Below are 22,445 nucleotides of genomic sequence, written 5' to 3'. Positions count from 1 at the left end.
ATTGCTTTCAACCGTGACAAATGCATTCACCGGGAAATGTCATTTTAACATTTTACAACCTTATCTGGCCATGTGCTGTGTGACACATGCATACAGTGCTGAAAAGACATGGGAACAGCATGGGGAAGACCCCTGGAAGCATCTCTGACACCCAGTTTACTGCCTAAAAGTGTGCCCATCAGTAGTGATCCTTGCCACATCAGAAGATGCAGACTTGCAACTATCCCTGTCCTTGTCCCAGGGCAGTGTTCAATTGTTTCTCCCCAATTCCTTGCAATGCAAGCGCAAGTATGCAACCTGCCACCCACCCACCCCCAGGCTGCAATACCATACTGCTAGCTTGCACTTGAAATGGGGCCTTTTAGTTTGGAGGAGGAAGAAGCTGGCCACTACCTCATGGCTGCTTTGGCAGTGAGGTATCCATACTCAGTCCCCAGCCGCCGCCGGCCGAGTGTCCACGCTCGATCCCCAGCTGCCAGGGGGTGACCGGGTGTCCATACTCGGTCCCCTGCCGCCCCGATTTCTCCTTGGAAGTTCCTCCCACAATTTTCTGAGCCCGGCCTACTTTAGGGCAGCATTGGACGAGCCCACCAGACAACCAGACTCCTCCGGTGGGCCCTGGCTTTTCCATCAGGGGAGTTGAGAGTGCCAAGGTGAGGAGCATGATGATGATAGAAGTTAGCGTCTGCTTTGTTTTCTTGGAATGCTAGGCCTGAGGTGGTCAGCGTTTTGGCGCATATCCTTCCTCCTTCGAGGATTGCTGGATGTTTTCCTGCAACTATCCCAGTTCTATGACTCCCATTAAAACAAAGCTTCGGGTGATGAATGATGGATGAGGTGGTGGCAAAGGAGAAAGAGCAGGAGGAACAGAGACCATTCACATCAATATCAGGCCAGTCAACCACACATGTCTTTTAGGATATGTTTCTGTACCAAAAGGAGCGGTTCGGCTCCAATGCCCCTTGGAAGTGACATGGAGGTCAGAGGGCCTTAACTAAACCGTTTTTTTCCATGTATAGCAACTGGGTCTCCTGTGCACTGTTGGCCTAAGCAGTGAATGGAAGGCTTTCCAAAAATTATGAGGAACTGCAATGCCCCTTGAAACAGACGTGGATTACAGCATACTAAAAACCTTCTACCCATTATTGGGGAGTGGGTCTCCCTTAGTGTTCGCCTAAGCATTGAAAAGCAAAAGCTGACTAAAATTAGGAGGATATGCAATGCCCGTTGGAAGAATAGTGGAGGTCGCAGTGGAATAAAAAGACAATATCAATGCCCCTTGGAAAAGTGGTGGAGGTCGCAGTAGCTTAACAAGACGGTTTTAATGCCCCTTGGAAGAAAGGTGGAGGTCGCAGTGGAATAAAATGACAATATCAATGCCCCTTGAAAAAGTGGTGGAGGTCGCAGTAGCTTAACAAGACTGTTTTAATGCTCCTTGGAAGAATGGTGGAGGTCGCAGTAGCTTAACAAGACGGTTTTAATGCCCCTTGGAAGAATGTTGGAGGTCGCAGTAGCTTAACAAGATAGTTTTTATGCCCCTTACAAGAGCCATGCAGTATAGCATATTAAAAACATTATTCCCATTATTGGGGAGTGGGTCTCCCATAGTCTTTGCCTATGCCTTCCAAGCAAAAGCTGCTAAAAATTAGGACGGAGGAACTTGCAATGCTGGCAACCAAGAGCCATGCAGTACAGCATATTAAAAACATTATTCCCATTATTGGGGAGTGGTTCTCCCATAGTCTTTGCCTATGCCGTCCAAGCAAAAGCTGCCAAAAATTAGGACGGAGGAACTTGCAATGCTGGCAAACAAGAGCCATGCAGTACAGCATATTAAAAACATTATTCTCATTATTGGGGAGTGGGTCTCCCATAGTCTTTGCCTATGCCTTCCAAGCAAAAGCTGCCAAAAATTAGGACGGAGGAACTTGCAATAATGGCAACATGGACCACGGTCATCATGGTGGTATAGTGGTGGTGGAGGCTGAGGATAAGGAGAGGAGCAAAATACAACCGAAATGAGGAAGTGTATACCCATGTGTGGGTGTGAAGTGGTGCATGGGAATACACCTCCCGAAATAACACAGTGGATTTGACTTTGTTACTCTGCTGTCATTTGGTGGTGATGAGAAGTCTGGCCCTTCTTCATTTTGATAAGGGTCAGCTTGTCAGCATTGTCAGTTGACAGACGAGTGCGCTTATCAGTTATAATTCCCCCAGCGGCACTAAAAACACGCTCTGATAACACGCTAGCGGCAGGGCAGGCCAGGACCTCCATGGAGTACAGAACGAGTTCATTCCAAGGGTCCAGCTTGGATACCTAATAATTAAAAGGCACAGAGGAATCACGGAGGACGCTGGTACGGTCGGCAAGGTACTCCCTCACCATCTTTTGAAACTTTCCACTCCTTGTGAGAGTACCCCGCGCCTCAGGCCCTGTAAGCTGGGCGGGTATCAGAAAACTGTCCCAGAATGTTGACAGTGTTCCCCTGCCTCTGCTGGATTGGAGTTGCGTCTCTCTCGCATGTACGCTTTGGTTGGTCATGGAACTGTGACCTCTGCCGCTAGTGTGTTCAGATGGGAATTTTTTTAACAGTTATGCAGCAAGGGCCTTCTGGTACTGTCCCATTTTGGTAGACCTCTCCACCTCAGGAATAAAAGAGTGAAATTTCTCCTTGTAGCGGGGGTCTAAAAGTGTCACCAGCCAGTAATGACTGTCACCCAACATTTTGACAACGCGAGGGTCACAGTTAAGGCAGCGTAACATAAAGTCAGCCATGCATGCCAGACTGGTAACGGGCAAGACTTCCGTGTCCTCACCAAGATGATGACTGACCATGCTCTACTCCTCCTCCTCCTCCCCCCTGTCCTCAGGCCGCCCACGCTGAACCGACTGTATGACAGTTGTACAGGTACTACCGTCTACAGCCCATGATACCAGCTCCTGTTCTTCCTCCTCCTCCTCCTCCTCTCCCTCATTGTCCCCCAATGCACGTTGGGATGAGATGAGGCTGGGCTGTGTGTAATCGCCCACTACGGGTTCTTGATCAATCTCATCATACTCTGCTGCAAGGCTTCCTCTTTAATTCTCTGCAGAGAGCGTTGCAAAAGACAGACAAGTGGGATGCTGACGCTAATGATGGCATCATCGCCATTCACCATCTTGGTGGTCTCCTCAAAGTTTGTCAGGATGGTACATATGTCAGACATCCAGGTCCACTCCTGAGGTCTTATGTGTGGAGTCTGACCTGAATATTGATGGCCTTGTTGCAGCTGGTACTCCACAACTGCTCTCTTCTGCTCACAAATCCTTTGCAACATGTGGAGGGTAGAGTTCCAACGTGTGGGGACATCACACACCAGTCGGTGTGCCGGAAGCTGAAAACGCTGTTGCAACACAGCAAGGGTGGCGGAAGCTGTAGCCGACTTGTGAAAATGAGCTGACAGGTGGAGTACTTTGACGAGCAGATCTGACAACTCGGGGTACGATTTAAGAAACCGCTGACCACTAGGTTAAGCACATGAGCCAGGCATGGTATGTGTGTGATCTCGCCTCGCCTCAGAGCCGCCACCAGGTTACGGCCATTGTCACACATGACCATGCCTGGATGTAGGATCAGTGGTCTCAGCCACAGATCTGCCTGCTCTTTCACAGCTGTCCACAACTCACAAGCAGTGTGAGGTTTATCACCTAAGCTTATGAGTTTCAGCACAGCCTGTTGCCACTTGGCTGAGGCAGCACTGCTGTGCTTCCAGCTTGTAACTGGTGTGGTGATATCTTAGATGGAGGCTGAACATGAGGAGGAGTATGATGCGCAGGAGCTGTACACTGTGGGGGCAACTCTGACTGACATAGGGCCCGCAATCCTCGTTGTGGGGAGGATGTGTTCCGTCCCAAGGTCTGACTGGGTCCCGGCTTCCACTATGTTTACCCAGTGTGCCGTCAGGGAGATGTACCGTCCGTGGCCACTAACACTTGTCCATGTGTCCGTTGTCAGGTGGCAGATGTTTTGGGACACGTGCTTGTGTAGTGCGGGGATGGCACACTGGGCAAAATAGTGTCGGTTGGGGACCGAGTACCGAGGGAGGGCCACCGCCATAAGGTTGCGGAAGAATTCCGTCTCCACCAGCCTAAAGGCAACATTTCCAATGCAAGCAGTCGTGAAATGTGAGAATTTAGGACTGTGGCCTGTGGGGCGTTGGCTGCGAATTTGCGCTTTCGTTCAAAGCTCTGGGATATGGACAATTGAACGCTGCGGTGGGACATGGACGTGGAAGTTGATGCCGTTTCTTGAGAAACTGCCATAACAAGTGAAGACTGAGAGGAGGGGGCATCTTTGCATGCAGTATGGACAGGGGATTGCCTTGCACGCACAACAGGGGGTTCTATTACACGCACAACAGCGGAAGAAGCAGTGTTGACACCCGCTGACACTAGTCGTGGACCCTGGGTTTCGCCCCACAAAGTCGGGTGCTTTGTTGACATGTGCCTTATCATGCTGGTGGTGGTCAGGCTGGTAGTTTTGTCACCCCTGCTGATGCTGGCCTGGCAGGTGGTACAGATGGCCTTTTTGGGGTTATCAGCAGAGTCTTTAAGAAAAATTCCAGACTCTGGAAGACCTACCGGTTGTACTGGCTTGTCCCTCGTGTTGGTGTTACAGGGAACTGTAGCCTGCCTTCTGTGTGCGGCCACCACACTGCTTCTTTCTGCCTGTTGGGGTACTCTGCCTCCCTCCCCCTGTGTGCTGCTGGCCTCGCTCTGCGTGTCCTCCTGCCACATTGGGTCAGTTACTAGATCATCCACCACCTCCTCCTCTTCCACTTGCGCACCACGATCCTCCTCCTCACTTCGTGGCAATTGTGTCTCGTCATCATCCACCTCTTGTGACAAATTGTCAGCGTCGACTTCCTGTGGTCGTGGCTGTTCAAATATTTGGGCATCGCTACATGGGATCGCCTCTTCCACCACTTCAAGCGGAGCAGGCGAGGGGCACAAATATGGAAATGGACCAGTGAACAGCTCTTCAGAGTGTCCAAGTGTGGGATCAGTTGCTGTCTGACGACACTCGGCATGGTGGGAGGAAGGAGCATCAGGGTGAGGAGGAGTATGCGGTCGAGACTCACGGCTACTAAAACTTGACCGTGTGAAAGACAGACTGGAGGTGGTGGTGCCCAGGTAACTGGAAGTATTATCTTCTATCCAATTAATAACCTGTTCACACTGATCAGTTCGCAATACTGGTGTTGTAGTGTGCTTCCCTAGTAATTCGGTCAAGAAGTGGGAGCAAGAAGATGTGGCTGTTGGTTGTGGCACATTTTCACCTTGGCCACGGCGTCCTCTGCACGCACCATCACCAGAACGTCCAGTGCCACGTCCCTTGCCACGCGCCTTGCCCATTGTAAATGAAGTAAAATAGCTTACACTTGCACTATCAATGGAATAAGGGTAATAAAAAGGAGATTAGAACGGTGGAAGAGGAAAACCAAAGTTCTATTTGTCTGTCCTACACCAGACTCTTTTAAACAGATATATTGGTGTCTGACCAGTCAGGGAGACACTATTACAGTTTTTTTTACGGCAAAAAATGCCAAAAGCAGGATAATACAGAGATTTGACCAGTGGAACTGCAAAACCACAGTTCTATTTCTCTGGCTTACACCAGACTCTTTTAAACAGATATATTGGTGTCTGACCAGTCAGGGAGACACTATTACAGTTTTTTTTATAGCAATAAATGCCAAAAGCAGGATAATACAGAGATTTGACCCGTGGAATTGCAAAACCACAGTTCTATTTCTCTGGCCTACACCAGACTCTTTTAAACAGATATATTGGTGTCTGAACAGTCACAGACACACTCAATTTTTTTTTTTTGGGGGGGGGGATACCAAAAGGTTAATAAGACACGTATTTGTACAGTCTGACTGAGGAAAAAAAAATACAGGATTTAGATGAAAAAAAAAAGAGTTTATCCTGGCCCCTGACACTAGGGGATAAGTCTAGCAATTTGACCAACTAACTGGCTGGCAATCCCTGCATGTTCATTGGCTCTGTAAAAAGCGCCTAACATGCAGGGTGGAGACCTGAGCTCCCGTCCTAGTAACCCGAAAATGGTCGCCGAACATCCCGAGTAGTGAGATGCTCGGGCGAGTACCGAGCAGTGTCGAGCATGCTCGCTCAACACTATTCAAGATGTCTCAAAAAATTCCATTTCTTTATTGTTTCATATTAAAATCTGATGAGGTCACAAAGTACATCAGAATTCATATAGCAACACGTTTCCAATTCTCACCAGCATTCTTTGTCAGTTTGAAGCTCTGCTTCATGCTAAATCTAAAAGCTCTAATTGTGTCAGAACGGCTACACCCAGTAATCTATGTAATACATGGTTGGATTCAGCTTCTCTTTGTCTACATCATGCTGCTCTCAAATGAGGTAGCAAAAACCTGCTGACAGATTCCCTTTAATTGTCAGTAGGGGCACTTTTGCTTATTTTTATATCAGTTATGCAACTGATCTGTTTCGGATATGAATTAATTTTATCATTTCTAAAATGGATTAGATAAATGGAATTACTGGATGCCAGTGTAAACCTAGGGTAGATGGCGATCCAGTGCTGTGAATCCAAAATTACAGCCAACTTTGATGTAAAGTGTAAGGCCAGCTTCTAATAATCGTGGCTCATCTCCCTACGTTTTTTTTCCTATACTCAAAATCCTTTTCTCTTATTGTTCCTATTAAAATTCCTTCATTGTAAGATGGCATTAATAATAAAAAGTAATAGGAACTTGGGTAGCTAACATAATGCAAAAAAAACAAAAAGTAATACCTCTGGCCTGCTAATAGCCAGTACCAAGTGTACCTCACACATGGAATGATAATAAATGCCTCACGCATGTTATGAATGCAACTGTTAAAATCCTATTCACAGCCAAGTAAAATTCCAGACACATAGGTAATAATTATTGGGTTAAGCCAGATTCACACAGTATGTTTTTTATCCATGAGTTGTTGTTTTTTCATTTCATTCCATTAGGATTTGTAACTTATATCAAAATTTGCAGAAAGAAGCAATGTGATAACAATGATGTAATGGCAAAAAAAGGAGAAAAAATTATAATAAAGAGTGGTTTAACCCCTTACCAACAGGGCAATTTCCTCCCCTTCTTCCCAGAGCCATAACTTATTTATTTTTCTGCCCACTTAACCATATGAGGGCCATGGCAATTTATCATCACCCTGCGAACGCGTCACCAGGCTGTGTGTCTGATTGACAGCAGCATTTAAGGAGTTGAAAGTTGAAAAAGTTGACCCTGTTTTAGGCCTCTTTCACACGTCAGTGTGTCCAGTACATGTGGTGACAGTTTCCACACATACTGGAGACATTGACACACGTAGACCAATTCAAATGAATGGGTCTGTGCACATGTCGGCATGTTTCCATTGACCGTTTGTCCATGGGCAAAACACGCTGACATGTCCTTTTTTTACCCTCTGCACAGGCCGCATAACGTCCCACACTGATGACACATGAATGACATCTGGACCTCCACTGAGCTCAGTGAGTAACAGGACACCGCTTGCTGCAGGAGTAATTTTCCCCGGGTCCTTGGCATGAGTGGTCACATGGATTACAGCAGAGTATGCTTAGGGCAGGTGAATATAAGGATTTTTTATGTTATTTTTACAGTTGGAGACAGAGGGAGCAGAATACTATTCTCAACATTGTCCCCTGCTGGGGGACAGGGGACAATGATGAGGGCAGAGTTAAGCACCCGGCACTTTGGAACAGCACTAACTAACTGTATAGCTGATTCCAAGGCGCCGGTACATGTGCTCCTGATGCAGCACACAGGCGGCACAAGGTTGCCACATGTGTGCACATGGACATCTCCGGTACTGGATATATCCGGACCTGTGAAAGAGGCCTTAAAGACAGTGACCCAACATTTAAAGCAGGGCAAACAGAAGGTACACAATGGGGAAGGTGAAAAGAATAGGTGTGAAGGACCAGACAGTGAACTGCAGGACAGGTGAGAATTTTGTTTCCAACATCCTATGTATATTACCCTCAGAGCATAACATGAAACATTCAACTTGCATTGAATAACTTTGATGTAAATTACATTTCCCTTGTTAAATTTGCGTGATTTGCGGAATTCAAATCTTGACAGATTTCCTTATCTCTACCATACAGGTTTAATATTACCATAATCATACTGACCTGAAGAATCATGTTGCCAGGTCATTTTTACTGCACCATTAACACTGTAAAAATAAACCCCAAAAACAATGGCAGAATTTGTTTCTTTCACCATTTTACTGCACTTGGAATTTTCCCACTATTTTCCTGTACAGTACATGGTAAAAGGAATGGTCTCTTTCAAAATTACAACTTGTCCCGTAAAAAACAAACCCTCATATCTCTGTTAATGGAACACTAAAAGAAAAACAAAAAAAAACAACAGCTTATGCCTCTTTGACAAAAGGGGAGGAAAAATGTTAAAACACAAATAAAAATTAGCAGCATCCTTAAGGCCCCATCACATTCAGCGAGATCGCTAGCGAGATCGCTGCTGAGTCACAAGTTTTGTGACACAACAGCTACCTCAGTAGCGATCTCGCTACGTTTGACACTTAGCAGCGACCAGGCCCCTGCTGTGAGATCGCTGGTCGTGTCGGAATGGTCTGGACATTTCTTTGATCGTTGAGGCCCCGCTGGGTAGCATGCATCCCTGTGTTTGACACCTTACTAACTACCTTGTTGACGACTCAGACACAGAAACTCATAGGCGTGCATCGTTATACAGATCGTTACGGGTCGCCGCATCGCTGCTGCGTTGGGAAGATCTGACTGACATCTCACCAGCGACCACATAGCGACGCAGCAACGATCCGTGACAGGTCGTATCGTTGTCGGGATCGCTGTAGCGTCGTTTAGTGTGACGGGGCCTTTAAGGGGTTAAATGATAGGAGGCAAGAAAATTGCAGCACAAACTGTATTTTGAATGCTTTTTTTTTACAGGTATTTTTTGCAATATTACATTCAATTACTGTATGCGTAACTTTACCTTCTCTCCCTTTTGAGAAGCATCTGATATTTGATTGTCTAACCATACAAACTGGTCACCCGGATCCTCCATATTGGCTGTAATACTGTTCGAATCGTAATATAAATTAGTATTTAGAACAACTATGCGTCCCACATTTTCTAGATTCACCACCTGTTCACTGTAAAATGCTCCTAGAGAAAAAGGAGGAAAATGTTCCTTTTTTAAATGTTTGCATTTATTTGCTTTTATTTTTAATAGACAAGCAACAACTTACCTTTTAGAAATGTAGATATGGATTCCTGCTTGAGCCATGGACTCCAGAAATTCGAGACCCCATAATAAATAGAATTATTTTGTGTCGGCAGTTGGTTTTTAGGGTGAAAATCATGATTACCTAAGGCAGCATAAACTTTGGTTGCTGATGGAGGAAAAGCACAAAGTTAGGTTAAATACAATTTTTATTATTAATCTGATTGTCAGTATTAGGGTTTGTTAAAGTGAATGTATTTTACAACCATGTGCTATCCATATGCAAAACTGATGGCATATGCACTGTTCAATGCAAAACAATGGTGTACAGTGGCTTGAGAAAGCATTCATCCCCCCTACGCTTTTTGCCTTTTTACATTACAACCTGTGTTTAAAAATTTTTGTAATCCGATTTTTATGTCATGCATCAGAACTAAGTAGTCTAAGTTGGTGGAGTGAAATGAGAAAAATATAGGAAAAAAATAAATGTATGGCATCAAATACTGTAAATAAAAACTGGCATGGGCATATGTATTCATCCCTTTTGCTATTAAGCCCCCAAAAATTTCTAGTGCAAGCAATTACCTTTTTAAGTCACATACTTAGTGAAAGGAAATCCACCTGTGTGCAATCAAAATGTCACATTGTCTGTCAGTATATACACACATATTCTGAAAGGCCACAGAGGCTGGAACACCATTAAGCAAGAGGCACCAATAACTAGACAACACCATGAAGACTAAGGAAATCACCAAACAAGTCAGGGACAAAGTTGTTGAGAAGTACAAGTGTAGAGAGATGGACAAGAGAGACTAAGTAACTGTAAGAAAACATCTGCTGGAACAAAAATGAAAATGAAAGTAAACAAATAATTGTGCTTGCAGGAACTAAATGTTGCTGGCAGATGGGCAGGGGGAGAGACTTTGTGGCTAGACCTGATCATGTGACCCAGAGAGTTTCCTGGGTATAAAGGCACTGTGTGCCAGATTGCCGGGTATTTTTGGTGCCAAGAGAGCGCAGAGTGCGGATGTGCACCGCAGGAGACGCTGCACCCAGAAAGTTTTGGCACCAAGCTGCAGAGTGGAACAGACGTGCTCCAGAGGGACAGAAGAGCCCAGGGCAACAGGCCTCAGCCGGAGGGCTTCGCTGCACCAAGGTTGGACATTGCCTGATAGGCTCCGTACTCCTCACAGAAACATGCTGAGCCCTGCACATATTGGTCAGAGCCAGAACCTGCCCCTCACACTGAGTAAGTTCCCGGGATCCAACACCGCCTATCAAGAGCTGAGGTCAGGACTCCCTTCCCCCAAGCGTGAGAGACTACCATCGATGGTCAAGCCGTGAAGAGCTGAGAGAGGACCCCGACAGGAAAGACACGCCAGAAGCAGCGGAGGAACCACACAAGTAAACAGAGCGGTCACTTACAACTCTCACCTACAGTACAGGGGACATTTGGGATTAGGATTTCAGGTTGGGATGGGGCCGTTTGGTGTGTTGGAGTCTAAACAGGATCTGATAGACTTCATACAGAAGAGACTTGTGGCCTAGTGGAAATAACCTGTGATCCTAGCTAGGACCATATAAAGAGAAAGAGAACTCACGTGGTGTCTCCCATGACTGGGTGCCTCACACTGTTGCAAAGGACTGTACTGTGATTCACTGAAATATTTCTCATTGCTGTTTTAAGTTGCTGTTTATTACCCTTGCTACTAACCCCCTTTGTAGAATAGTTGTTATACATATAAAGTGGTTATATCAATTTCTGACTGTTCTCGTCTTGTGTCTCTGTGCATTGCATTCCGGCATCTGCATTACACAAGTAAGGATTGGATCACAAAAAATAAGCCAATCTCTCATGAGCCCCCGATGCACCATCAAATCCATCTTCATCAAATGGAAAGAAAATGGTATCACAATAATCCTGCCAAGAAAGGGGCGACCATCAAAACTCTCAAAGAATTTGTGATTGCAATCATTTTCAGGAAGAAACTGAATGTTTTCTGACAGAATTGCAGGGGAGCCAATACTTTTGGCCACCACTATATTACAGAGACAATCTATAATATAACCGGGGATGCATCCCTCTGTCTGAAGCCTTTATAGACTGCGCATGCGTGAAGCACAGTCTGGCTCCAGACAGAAGCAGGCATCCAGCAGTTACAGGTAAGAGGAGTGTATGGCGCCGGAGATCGCGGTATATGTAGAAAATGAACGCATACAGCGATCTCCGGTGCCATATTTGCATACTTACCTGACCGGGAGGAGCGCTGCCGTGGCGCCTCTCTTCTGGCCGGAGACCGGGGGCAGGAGTGAGGCGTCTGATCGGCGTGTGCGCATAGCGCTATCCTTCACCATTTTACTGAAGACACATTTACAGTGTGTCTTCAGCAAAATGGCGCCGGACAGCGCGGTGCTCCGGTGCCGCTCTCCTCCCCCGGCCTCCGGCAGAACAGGTCGCTGCAGCGCTGGAGTACAGAGAAGAAAGGTGAGTACAACTGTTTATTTTTTATGTATGTGTGTACAGTGTGAAAAGGATGAGGGGGCCACACATATCAGGATTGTGGGGTGAGGGGTCCATGCATATACCAGGATTGTGGGGTGAGGGGACCATGCATATACCAGGATTGTGAGGTGAGGGGTACCATGCATATGAGGATTGGGGGTGAGGGGTACCACGCATACCAGGATTGGAGATGAGGGGAGCCACGCATATCAGGATTGGGGATGAGGGGAGCCACGCATACCAGGATTGGGGATGAGAGAGCCACGCATACGGGGAATGGGGAAGAGGAGAGCCACACATACCGGGATTGGGGATGAGGGGAGCCACGCATACCGGGATTGGGGATGAGGGGAGCCACGCATACCGGGATTGGGGATGAGGGGAGCCATGCATACCGGGATTGGGGATGAGGGGAGCCACGCATACCGTGATTGGGGATGAGGGGAGCCACGCATACCGGGATTGGAGATGAGGGGAGCCACGCATACCGGGATTGGGGATGAGGGGAGCCACGCATACCAGGATTGGGGATGAGGGGAGCCACGCATACCGGGGTTGGGGGGTGAGGGGTACCCCGCATACCAGGGTTGGGGGGTGAGGGGTACCACGCATACCAGGATTGGTGGGTGAGGGAGCCATGCATACCGGGATTAGGGATGAGGGGTGCCATGCATACCGGGATTGGGGATGAGGGGTGCCATGCATACCGGGATTGAGGATGATGGGTGCCATGCATACCAGAATTGGGGATGAGGGGTGCCATGCATACTGGGATTGGGGATGAGGGGTGCCATGCATACCGGGATTGGGGATGAGGGGTGCCATGCATACCGGGATTCGGATGAGGGGCCATGAATACCAGGATAGGGATGAGGAGTGCCATGCATTCCAGGATTCGGAAGAGGGGCCATGCACACCAGTATGGGGATGGGGGATGAGGGAAGGGGTATGATACATACCAGGATAGGGATGAGGGATGGGGTACCATGCATACCAGGATAGGGATGAGGAGTGCCATGCATACCAGGATTGGGGGTGAGGGGTGCCACGCATACCTGGATAGGGGATGAGGGGTGCCATGCATACCGGGATAGGGGATGAGGGGTGCCATGCATACCGGGATTGGGGATGAGGGTGGCCATGCATACCGCGATTGGGGATGAGGGGTGCCATGCATACCAGAATAGGAATGAGGGGTGCCATGCATACCAGGATAGGATGGTGGGGACAGGATGGGGGCAGCACAAATACCAGGAGGGGGGCAGCACATACCACACATACCAGGATGGGAGACCATATACCAATAAAAATGCTCGCCACCCGGGCGTAGAACGGGTTCAATAGCTAGTGACAATATATTGGCGCATTCAGACAAGTGTACTTTATGTCCGAATATAGAGATTTTACATGGATTAATGCAAGTCAATAGGGTATTTTACATAAGTGTTTTTACACAGATGGTCTGCATGATGGGGAAAAAAATGCACAGCATGCACTATTCTGATCCATGTCCCCTAAATTGATGTATGACAGTTAATGGCCATTTCTTAGACGATGCAATGCGGCCCATAACAGATGTTTAAGATGTTTAATTCTGTAAAATAAATAAAAATATAGATTATGGTGTTACCTACAGGTGGCGGAGCTGTTATGACCAATATAGGCATGAAATTCAGAAGAGGTTTAAGAGTCGTTCGCAACAGCTCAATTTTTGTTAGCACTCATGGATTTTTTATTGTAAGTAGGAACTACCTGATATTTTGAATGTGATCTACGAATTCATGTGCGTTTGATATTCTAAATCAGATACTTCAAAGGCAGAACAAATTCCTTAAACTGATCCAGTTGTAACACCTGGCCGGCAAATTAAACGCTGCACTGAGGAACCCTGAATGTCAGGAAATTCGCACAGATTCTATCCATGGCCGAAGAGCACTGACCTGAACTGTGGACCAGGGTTGCGCGAAGCAATTTGCTCATCTTTAGCTATTACTCTTCCATAATGATTAGTGATGAGCGAGCACTAAAATGCTCGGGTACTCGTTGCTTGGGTCGAGCAAATTGGAATACTCGGGTGCTCAACCCGAGCAACAAGCCCAATGTAAGTCTATGGGAAACTCGAGCATTTTTGAGGCGGCTCCCTCCGGCGGTCTGCAGAGGGCCTAAAAATTGCCCAAATCGATGGGAACAGTGCTCAAATGACATGGGGACAGCATGGGGAAGACCCCTGGAAGCATTTCTGACTCCCAGGTCATTTCTGTCAACAATGTTGTCAGAGGTATTACGCCACTTTTACGGACTCACAATAAAATATACCAAAACGAAACCAAAATGGATTTTCCTGGGAAATATGTTAAGGAACATCCTTTCCAGGGTAATGACTTGCATATAAAGCAAAATAAATAACCAAAAATTCTCCTCCACACCTTGGGCTATGTTCACACGTAGTGTTTTGATGCGCTTTTTCACTTTTGCATTGCTTTCAACCGTGACAAATGCATTTACCAGGAAATGTCATTTTAACATTTTACAACCTTATCTGGCCATGTGGTGTGTGAGATATCATCAAACACATCATGTTTCATTTATGAAGGAGGGACTCTGAAAGTCACAAAGCCTATTTTTATAGGGCCATCAGGTGGCCTTTACTATTCTTAAACTGCCAGTAGTCAGTCCTCACTATTCTTAGAGAGTGTAGCATCGGCGTCTCTGCCCCGTACTAGGCAGAGACGCCGTCCCTCTCACCTCCCCGCTCCTGGCGCGGCGTCCTCCAGCGCTTCTCTCCCCGCTGCTTCCGGCACGCGCTCCTTCCCCGGCAGTGTGCTTAGGGCGCGCGCGCGCGCGCTCCCCCTCTCTTAAAGGGACCGCGCGCGCCGTCCTAAGGAGTCTCCGGCCAATTGCCGGAGGACCTCCCATATTTAAGGCACCTCCTCCAAAATGGAGGTGCCCGAGCAATGTTGTTGCAAAGCCTTCACTCTGCTTCAGCCCTCAGGTCCCGTTACCAGTTACCAGCCAGTCACCTGCCAGATTCCTGCTTGTTACCTGCCAGTCACCTGCCAGATTCCTGCTTGTTACCTGCCAGTCACCTGCCGGATTCCTGCCTGTTACTTGCCAGTTACCTGCCTGATTCCTGCTTGATACCTGCCTGATATCCGTTTACCTGCCTGCAAGCCTGCGGTCCGACGGTCTGCTTTCCTACACCTGTCAGTCTGTCTATGGACCAGCCTGCTCGCTCACCTGGGAGCGCTCATCGGCTACCTGCCTGCTAGCCTACCTGGAGGCTCCGCCGTCACTTGGCGTGACCACCTGCCTGTCCAGAGACTCTCGCCTGCTCACCTGGGAGCGCTCACCTGCTACCTGTCTGCTAGCCTACCTGGAGGCTCTGCCGTCACTTGCCGTGACCACCTGCCCGTCCAGAGACTCTCGCCCGCTCACCTGGGAGCGCTCACCAGCCACCTGCCTGCTGTCCTTCTACCCAGAGACTGTCCCTGTCACTTGCCGTGAGTACCCGTCCTTTTACCCAGAGACTGTCCCTGTCACTTGCCGTGACTACCTGCCCCTCTAGCCAGAGACTGTCCCTGTCACTTGCCGTGACTACCTGCCCGTCTTCCCTGGGAGCCACCCGCTTCCTTACATGGACTGCCCCCTTGTATAGTTGCACAGAGGTTCCACCTCCCAGACCCGTTACAGTTTGCTCGGGCCATGGAACCCGGTGGCCCCCAGATCTCCGATCTGCACCAGGAAGTCTTACGTCAGAAAACTCAGCAGGAGGTGGTACTGTCCTATCTACGGTCCATTAACTCTCGTCTAGGCGCATTGTGTGACTTGTCTATGTCTACCTCTGGTCCAGATGTGCCCATTCCTGCGGTACCGCAATCCAGTCCCTTCATGGTACCCGACTATGGACCTCGGCTTCTGGCACCTCCACGCTTTGCCGGCGAATCTACTTTAGCTCGGGGTTTCATAAACCAGTGCACCCTGCATTTTGAGCTATTGGCATACCAGTTCATCTCCGACCGAGCCAAGGTGGCCTTCATCATGTCCCATCTTACTGGGGAGGCACTGGCATGGCTAAATCCCCTGTGGGAGAGAGGGGATCCCCTGGTGTCCGACCTGCCGTCTTTCCCCGCTGCTTTCCGGAAAGTCTTCGATGAACCTGGACGGAAAACCTCTTCTGCCTCCTCACTGCTACGTCTCCGCCAAGGGAGTCTCACCGTGGGCCAATATGCCATACGGTTCCGCACTCTCGCTTCTGAGCTTGCCTGGGAGAATGAGGCTCTGGTGTCCGTCTTCTGGGAGGGTCTTTCCGGTCGAATTAAGGACGAGTTAGCTGGTCGGGACATTCCTACCACTCTGGATGACCTGGTGTCACTAGCTACCCGGATTGGCATTCGGTTCCAAGAACGTGCCAAAGAGACTACCTGGGAGAAAGACTTTTCTTGCTCTGCTTCTACTTCCCTGAGTCCTGCCTCTCAATCAGTCAATCCGCGGGCGCCCTCGCCTGAACCTATGCAGATCGACCAGACCAAGATGGTCAAATCTCGCCAAGAATCTCGCCGAGCCGAGGGAAGCTGTTTCTATTGTGGCAGTATGGAGCACTTCATCCGTTCCTGCCCGGAGAAGCCGGGAAACGCCAGTGTCTAGGACCGCTCGGAGAGGTCGTCCTAGACAAAAGTAAGCCCTCTCCGTCTCTGACTTTACCGGTCTCTATTGCTTGGGGAGAAAACCGTCACTTTGAACTTGCCCACCTGGATTCTGGAGCTGCTGGAAACCTCATCTCCCAGTCTCTGGTAGAGAGATACCGTATTACCACCAAGTCCCTGGCTGAACCATTATCAGTCGCCTCCGTGGATGGAAGACTTCTCTCGGAGACCATCCTGCTCGTCACTGAACCCATAACCCTGCAGGTGGGAATGCTGCACTCTGAGGAAATCTCATTCCATGTGTTGTCCGGACTTTCTCACTCCCTGTTGCTAGGTCTACCTTGGCTCCAGACACACGAACCCGTATTGAACTGGCGATCCGGTGAAGTACTCCGATGGGGTCCAGACTGCCATAGGACCTGCCTGGTTCCGGTCCGCCCAGTTCGCCCTCCGCCTACTCCAGCTAATTTACCAGGTCTCCCGGCTCCTTACTGGCCCTATGCGAACGTCTTCGGTAAGAAGGAAGCAGAGACGTTGCCACCCCATAGGCCATATGACTGCCCGATCGACCTGGTACCTGGCGCCACTCCTCCCCGTGGGCGTATCTACCCGTTGTCTGCAGCCGAGACCCGGGCCATGTCTGAGTACATTGAAGAGAATCTGGCTAGGGGATTTATCCGGAAATCTACCTCCCCGGCTGGAGCCGGATTCTTCTTTGTCAAAAAGAGAGACGGCTCGCTACGCCCCTGTATTGACTATAGAGGACTCAATCAGATCACGGTTAAAAATAAATACCCCCTTCCGCTCATCTCTGAGTTATTTGATCGTCTTAAAGGCGCCAGGATCTTCTCCAAGCTGGATCTACGTGGAGCTTATAACCTGGTCCGTATCCGTCAGGGAGACGAGTGGAAAACAGCATTTAATACCCGGGACGGACACTATGAGTACCGTGTGATGCCCTTCGGTCTCTGCAATGCTCCCGCCGTCTTCCAAGAACTGGTCAACGACATCTTCCGTGACCTTCTTTACTCCTGCGTGGTGGTATACCTGGACGACATCTTGGTCTTCTCTCCGGATCTTCCCACACACCGGAGGGATGTTCGTCAGGTCCTGCTTAGGCTCAGGCAGAACCACCTCTATGCTAAATACGAGAAGTGCCTTTTTGAGCAGACCTCTCTTCCTTTCTTGGGCTATGTTATCTCCCAGACAGGCTTGCGAATGGATCCCGAGAAGCTCTCTGCTGTCCTAAAGTGGCCCCGTCCGGAGGGCTTGAAGGCGATACAGCGATTCCTGGGCTTCGCTAATTACTATCGTCTCTTCATTCCTCACTTCTCGTCACGGACTGCGCCCATATCTGCGCTCACCCGTAAGGGAGCAAATCCCAAGGTATGGTCATCCGAAGCTGAGGAGGCCTTCCTTTCCCTGAAACAAGCCTTCTCCTCTGCCCCTGTGCTGCACCGTCCGGACTGCAACAAACAGTTCTACCTGGAGGTTGATGCCTCCTCCTCTGGAGCCGGAGCGGTGCTCACCCAGAAGTCTTCCTCCGGGAGAATGGTAACCTGCGGCTTTTTCTCTAAAATCTTCTCCTCCTCTGAGCGCAATTACTCCATAGGAGACCGAGAACTGCTTGCCGTTAAATTGGTGCTGGAGGAGTGGCGTTACCTGCTTGAAGGGGCTCTATACCCGGTGATCATCTATACGGATCACAAGAACCTGGCATATCTCCAAAATGCCCAGAGACTTAATCCACGTCAAGCCCGGTGGTCTTTGTTCTTTGCCCGCTTCGATTTCATCCTTCATTTCCGCCCGGCGGACAAAAATGTCAAAGCTGATGCCTTGTCCCGATCCTTCCTGTCCTCCGTCCAAGAGCAGGAGCCTATGCACATTATCGACCCCTCCAAGGTGATGAATGTGGCCCCCTTGGATTTGACTCGTCTTCCACCCGGCAAGACGTTCGTGGCACCTCCAGACCGTGAGAGGGTTCTTCGCTGGGGTCATTCTTCTAAACTAGCTGGCCATGCCGGCCAAAAGAAGACCTTCCTACTCATTTCCCGGCATTACTGGTGGTCTACCCTGCGTAAGGATGTGGTAGACTTCGTCTCTGCCTGTTCATCTTGTGGCCGCAACAAAATTCCCAGACACTTACCAGCTGGTCATCTCCTGCCGCTTCCCATACCTGTTGCCCCGTGGCAACACATCGCTATGGACTTCATTACCGATCTTCCTGTCTCTGCCGGGTGTACTGTCATTTGGGTGGTCGCAGACCGCTTCTCTAAAATGGCCCACTTCATTCCCCTGCCTGGTCTTCCGTCTGCACCTGAGCTGGCTAAGGACTTTATTCGCCATATCTTCCATCTCCATGGCCTACCCCTCCACATCGTGTCGGACCGAGGGGTTCAGTTTACCTCACGCTTCTGGAGAGCCACATGTAAACTGCTGGACGTCACCCTGGACTTCTCCTCCGCTTACCACCCTCAGTCCAATGGTCAAGTGGAGCGGATCAATCAGATCCTTACCAGCTATCTCCGGCACTTTGTTAATGCCCACCATTCTGATTGGGTGGACCTCCTTCCTTGGGCCGAGTTCTCTTATAATAACCACGAGAGCGAATCCTCTTCCAAGTCCCCGTTCTTTATTGTCTATGGCCAGCACCTCCGGATTCCGCTCCCTGTCTCCGTTTCTGTGGACAACCCTGCTGCGGAGTCTCTTGTCAGCGAATTTTCTACTATTTAGGAGAGTACCAGGTCCGCTCTTCTTCTGTCCTCTGAGCGGATGAAGAGATATGCTGATAAGAGACGTCTGGATCCGCCTCAATTCCGTCCGGGAGACAAGGTTTGGCTCTCGTCCAAACATGTGCGGCTCAAAGTACCCTCTTTCAAGCTGGGCCCTCGATTCATCGGTCCCTTCGAAGTCCTCAGGCAAATTAACCCTGTGGCCTACAAATTAAAATTCCCGGCCACCCTACGGATTCCCAACTCCTTCCACGTATCTCTCCTCAAACCCGTTGTCTTTAACTCTTTTTCCAATAATCCAGGTGCCCCTCCTGCTCCGGTTTCCGCTGATGACGTCTTTGAGGTAGAGAGTATTCTGGCCTCCAAGTGGGTAAGAGGAAAGACCTTTTTTCTGGTAGATTGGAAGGGGTTTGGTCCTGAGGAGAGAACTTGGGAACCCAGGGAGAACATCAACGCCCCGCTTCTCCTTGAAAAATTTCTTTCTGGCCAAAAAAAGAGGGGGCCTAAAGGGGGGGGTACTGTAGCATCGGCGTCTCTGCCCCGTACTAGGCAGAGACGCTGTCCCTCTCACCTCCCCGCTCCTGGCGCGGCGTCCTCCAGCGCTTCTCTCCCCGCTGCTTCCGGCACGCGCTCCTTCCCCGGCAGTGTGCTTAGGGCGCGCGCGCGCACGCTCCCCCTCTCTTAAAGGGACCGCGCGCGCCGTCCTAAGGAGTCCCCGGCCAATTGCCGGAGGACCTCCCATATTTAAGGCACCTCCTCCAAAATGGAGGTGCCCGAGCAATGTTGTTGCAAAGCCTTCACTCTGCTTCAGCCCTCAGGTCCCGTTACCAGTTACCAGCCAGTCACCTGCCAGATTCCTGCTTGTTACCTGCCAGTCACCTGCCAGATTCCTGCTTGTTACCTGCCAGTCACCTGCCGGATTCCTGCCTGTTACCTGCCAGTTACCTGCCTGATTCCTGCTTGATACCTGCCTGATATCCGTTTACCTGCCTGCAAGCCTGCGGTCCGACGGTCTGCTTTCCTACACCTGTCAGTCTGTCTATGGACCAGCCTGCTCGCTCACCTGGGAGCGCTCATCGGCTACCTGCCTGCTAGCCTACCTGGAGGCTCCGCCGTCACTTGGCGTGACCACCTGCCTGTCCAGAGACTCTCGCTTGCTCACCTGGGAGCGCTCACCTGCTACCTGTCTGCTAGCCTACCTGGAGGCTCTGCCGTCACTTGCCGTGACCACCTGCCCGTCCAGAGACTCTCGCCCGCTCACCTGGGAGCGCTCACCAGCCACCTGCCTGCTGTCCTTCTACCCAGAGACTGTCCCTGTCACTTGCCGTGAGTACCCGTTCTTTTACCCAGAGACTGTCCCTGTCACTTGCCGTGACTACCTGCCCCTCTACCCAGAGACTGTCCCTGTCACTTGCCGTGACTACCTGCCCGTCTTCCCTGGGAGCCACCCGCTTCCTTACATGGACTGCCCCCTTGTATAGTTGCACAGAGGTTCCACCTCCCAGACCCGTTACAGAGAGCCATCAGCCGGCTATGTTTTTTTGTTCCCATTACTAAAGAGTGGGTTTCCTATACTGTTATTGCGTATGCAGTGAGTGGCAGGGCTGCCCAAAATTTGGACGCACCCCAATACCACTTTGAAAATTTGGATGCACCCCAATACCCCTTTGAAGAGACTTAGAGGAGGGCCTACTGAAAACAATGTTCCCATTATTAGGAAGTGGGTCTCCCATTGTGTTTGCCTATGCAGTTAATGCAAGGGTTACCAAAAATTTGGAGGTACTCCAATGCCCCTTGGAAGAGACATAGAGGGACTCATGAAAAAATGTTCCCATTATTAGGAAGTGGGTCTCACATAGTACTGGCCTATGCAGTGAATACAAGGGTTGCCAAAAATTTGGAGGCAGTCCAATGCCCCTTAGAAGAGACGTGGAAGGGCCTCAAAAAAAAAATGTTCCCATTAGAAAGGAGCAGGCCTCCTATACTTGTAATGCCCATGAACTAAGTGTATGGGCTGACAAACATTTATATACTGTATAAAATAATTTATTTTATGGGCATCATAAACACTTTAAAAAAATGATGTGGGTGTTGCATCACAGACCACGGTTACCCTAGTGATATGGTGGTGGAGGATGAGGAGAAGGAGGAGGACAAGACCAAATAGGCAAAATCAGGAAGCGTATACCCATGTCTGGGTGTGAAGAGGTGCATGGGAATATACCTCCCAAGAAAAGACACTGGATTTGAGTTTGTTACGCTGCTATCATTCGGTGGTGTTGAGAAGTCTGGCCCAATCCAGCCCTTGTTCATTTTTATAAGAGTCAGCCTGTCAGCATTTTCAGTTGACAGGCGGATGCGCTTATCAGATATAATTCCACCAGCGGCACTAAAAACCTTCTTTGATAAAATGCTGGCGGCAGGGTAGGCCGGGACCTCCAAGGCATAGAGAGCCAGTTCACTCCACGTATCCAGCTTGGATACCCAATAATTATAAGGCACAGAGGAATCACGGAGGACGTTGGTACGGTCAGCAAGTTACTCCCTCAGCATGTTCCCAAACTTTGCACTCCTTGTGAGAGTACCCCGCACCTCAGGGCTTGTGTGATGGGAGGGGCTGAGAAAATTCTCCTAGAACTTTGACAATGTTCCCCTGCCTCTGCTGGATTGAAGTTGTGTCTCTCTCGCCTGTACTCCTTGGTTGTCCAACGAAGTGTGCCCTCTGCCGCCAGCATTTTCAGATGGGAATTTTTTTAATAGTACCTTCGGGTACAGCCCCATTTTTGCAGACCTGTCGCCTCAGGAATAAGAGATATAAAGTTCTCCTTGTAGCGTGGGTCTAGAAGTGTCACCAACCAGTAATGACCAAAATTTTGAGAACGCGAGGGTCATGGGAAAGGCAGCGTAACATAAATTCAGCCATGTGTGCCAGACTACTAACAGGCAAGACTTCCATATCCTCACCAAGAGGATGACTGACCATGCTCTCCTCCTCCTCTCTGTACTCTGGCCATCCATGCTGAACAAACGGTATGACAACTGTGGAGGTAGTACCATCTATAGCACATGTAACTAGCTCCTGTTTTTCCTCCTCCTCCTCCTCTTCCTCATTGTCACCCAATCAATGTTGGGATCAGATGAGGCTGGGCACCCAGTATGGTTCCTTGCTGCATCTCATCGTGCTCCGCCTGCAATGCATCCTCTTTGATTGTGAGCAGAGAGCGTTTCAGAAGAAAGAGAAGCGGGATGGTGACGCTAATTATG

At 49.3% G+C, this 22,445-nt stretch overlaps 1 protein-coding gene across 1 annotated transcript in view; it reads right to left on the bottom strand.

Moving 5' to 3' along the window:
* The window catches only part of SMPDL3B (sphingomyelin phosphodiesterase acid like 3B), a 484,668-nt gene that overhangs the window by 282,314 nt on the left and 179,909 nt on the right, over positions 1-22,445 (bottom strand). Inside the window, exons 4-5 of the mRNA XM_073664974.1 lie at positions 9,329-9,472; positions 9,073-9,245 (exon numbers count right to left, since the gene is read on the bottom strand). Coding sequence (XP_073521075.1) covers positions 9,073-9,245; positions 9,329-9,472 — 317 coding nt within the window. The remainder of the gene's footprint in view (positions 1-9,072; positions 9,246-9,328; positions 9,473-22,445) is intronic.

Source organism: Phyllobates terribilis, unplaced genomic scaffold (genome assembly GCF_046119375.1).
Source record: "Phyllobates terribilis strain yellow unplaced genomic scaffold, ASM4611937v1 Scaffold_181__1_contigs__length_3860067, whole genome shotgun sequence".
NCBI classification, from domain to species: Eukaryota; Metazoa; Chordata; class Amphibia; order Anura; family Dendrobatidae; genus Phyllobates; species Phyllobates terribilis.
Note: the sequence above shows the minus strand (reverse complement) of the source record. Positions and strands in the feature narration are given on the sequence as shown.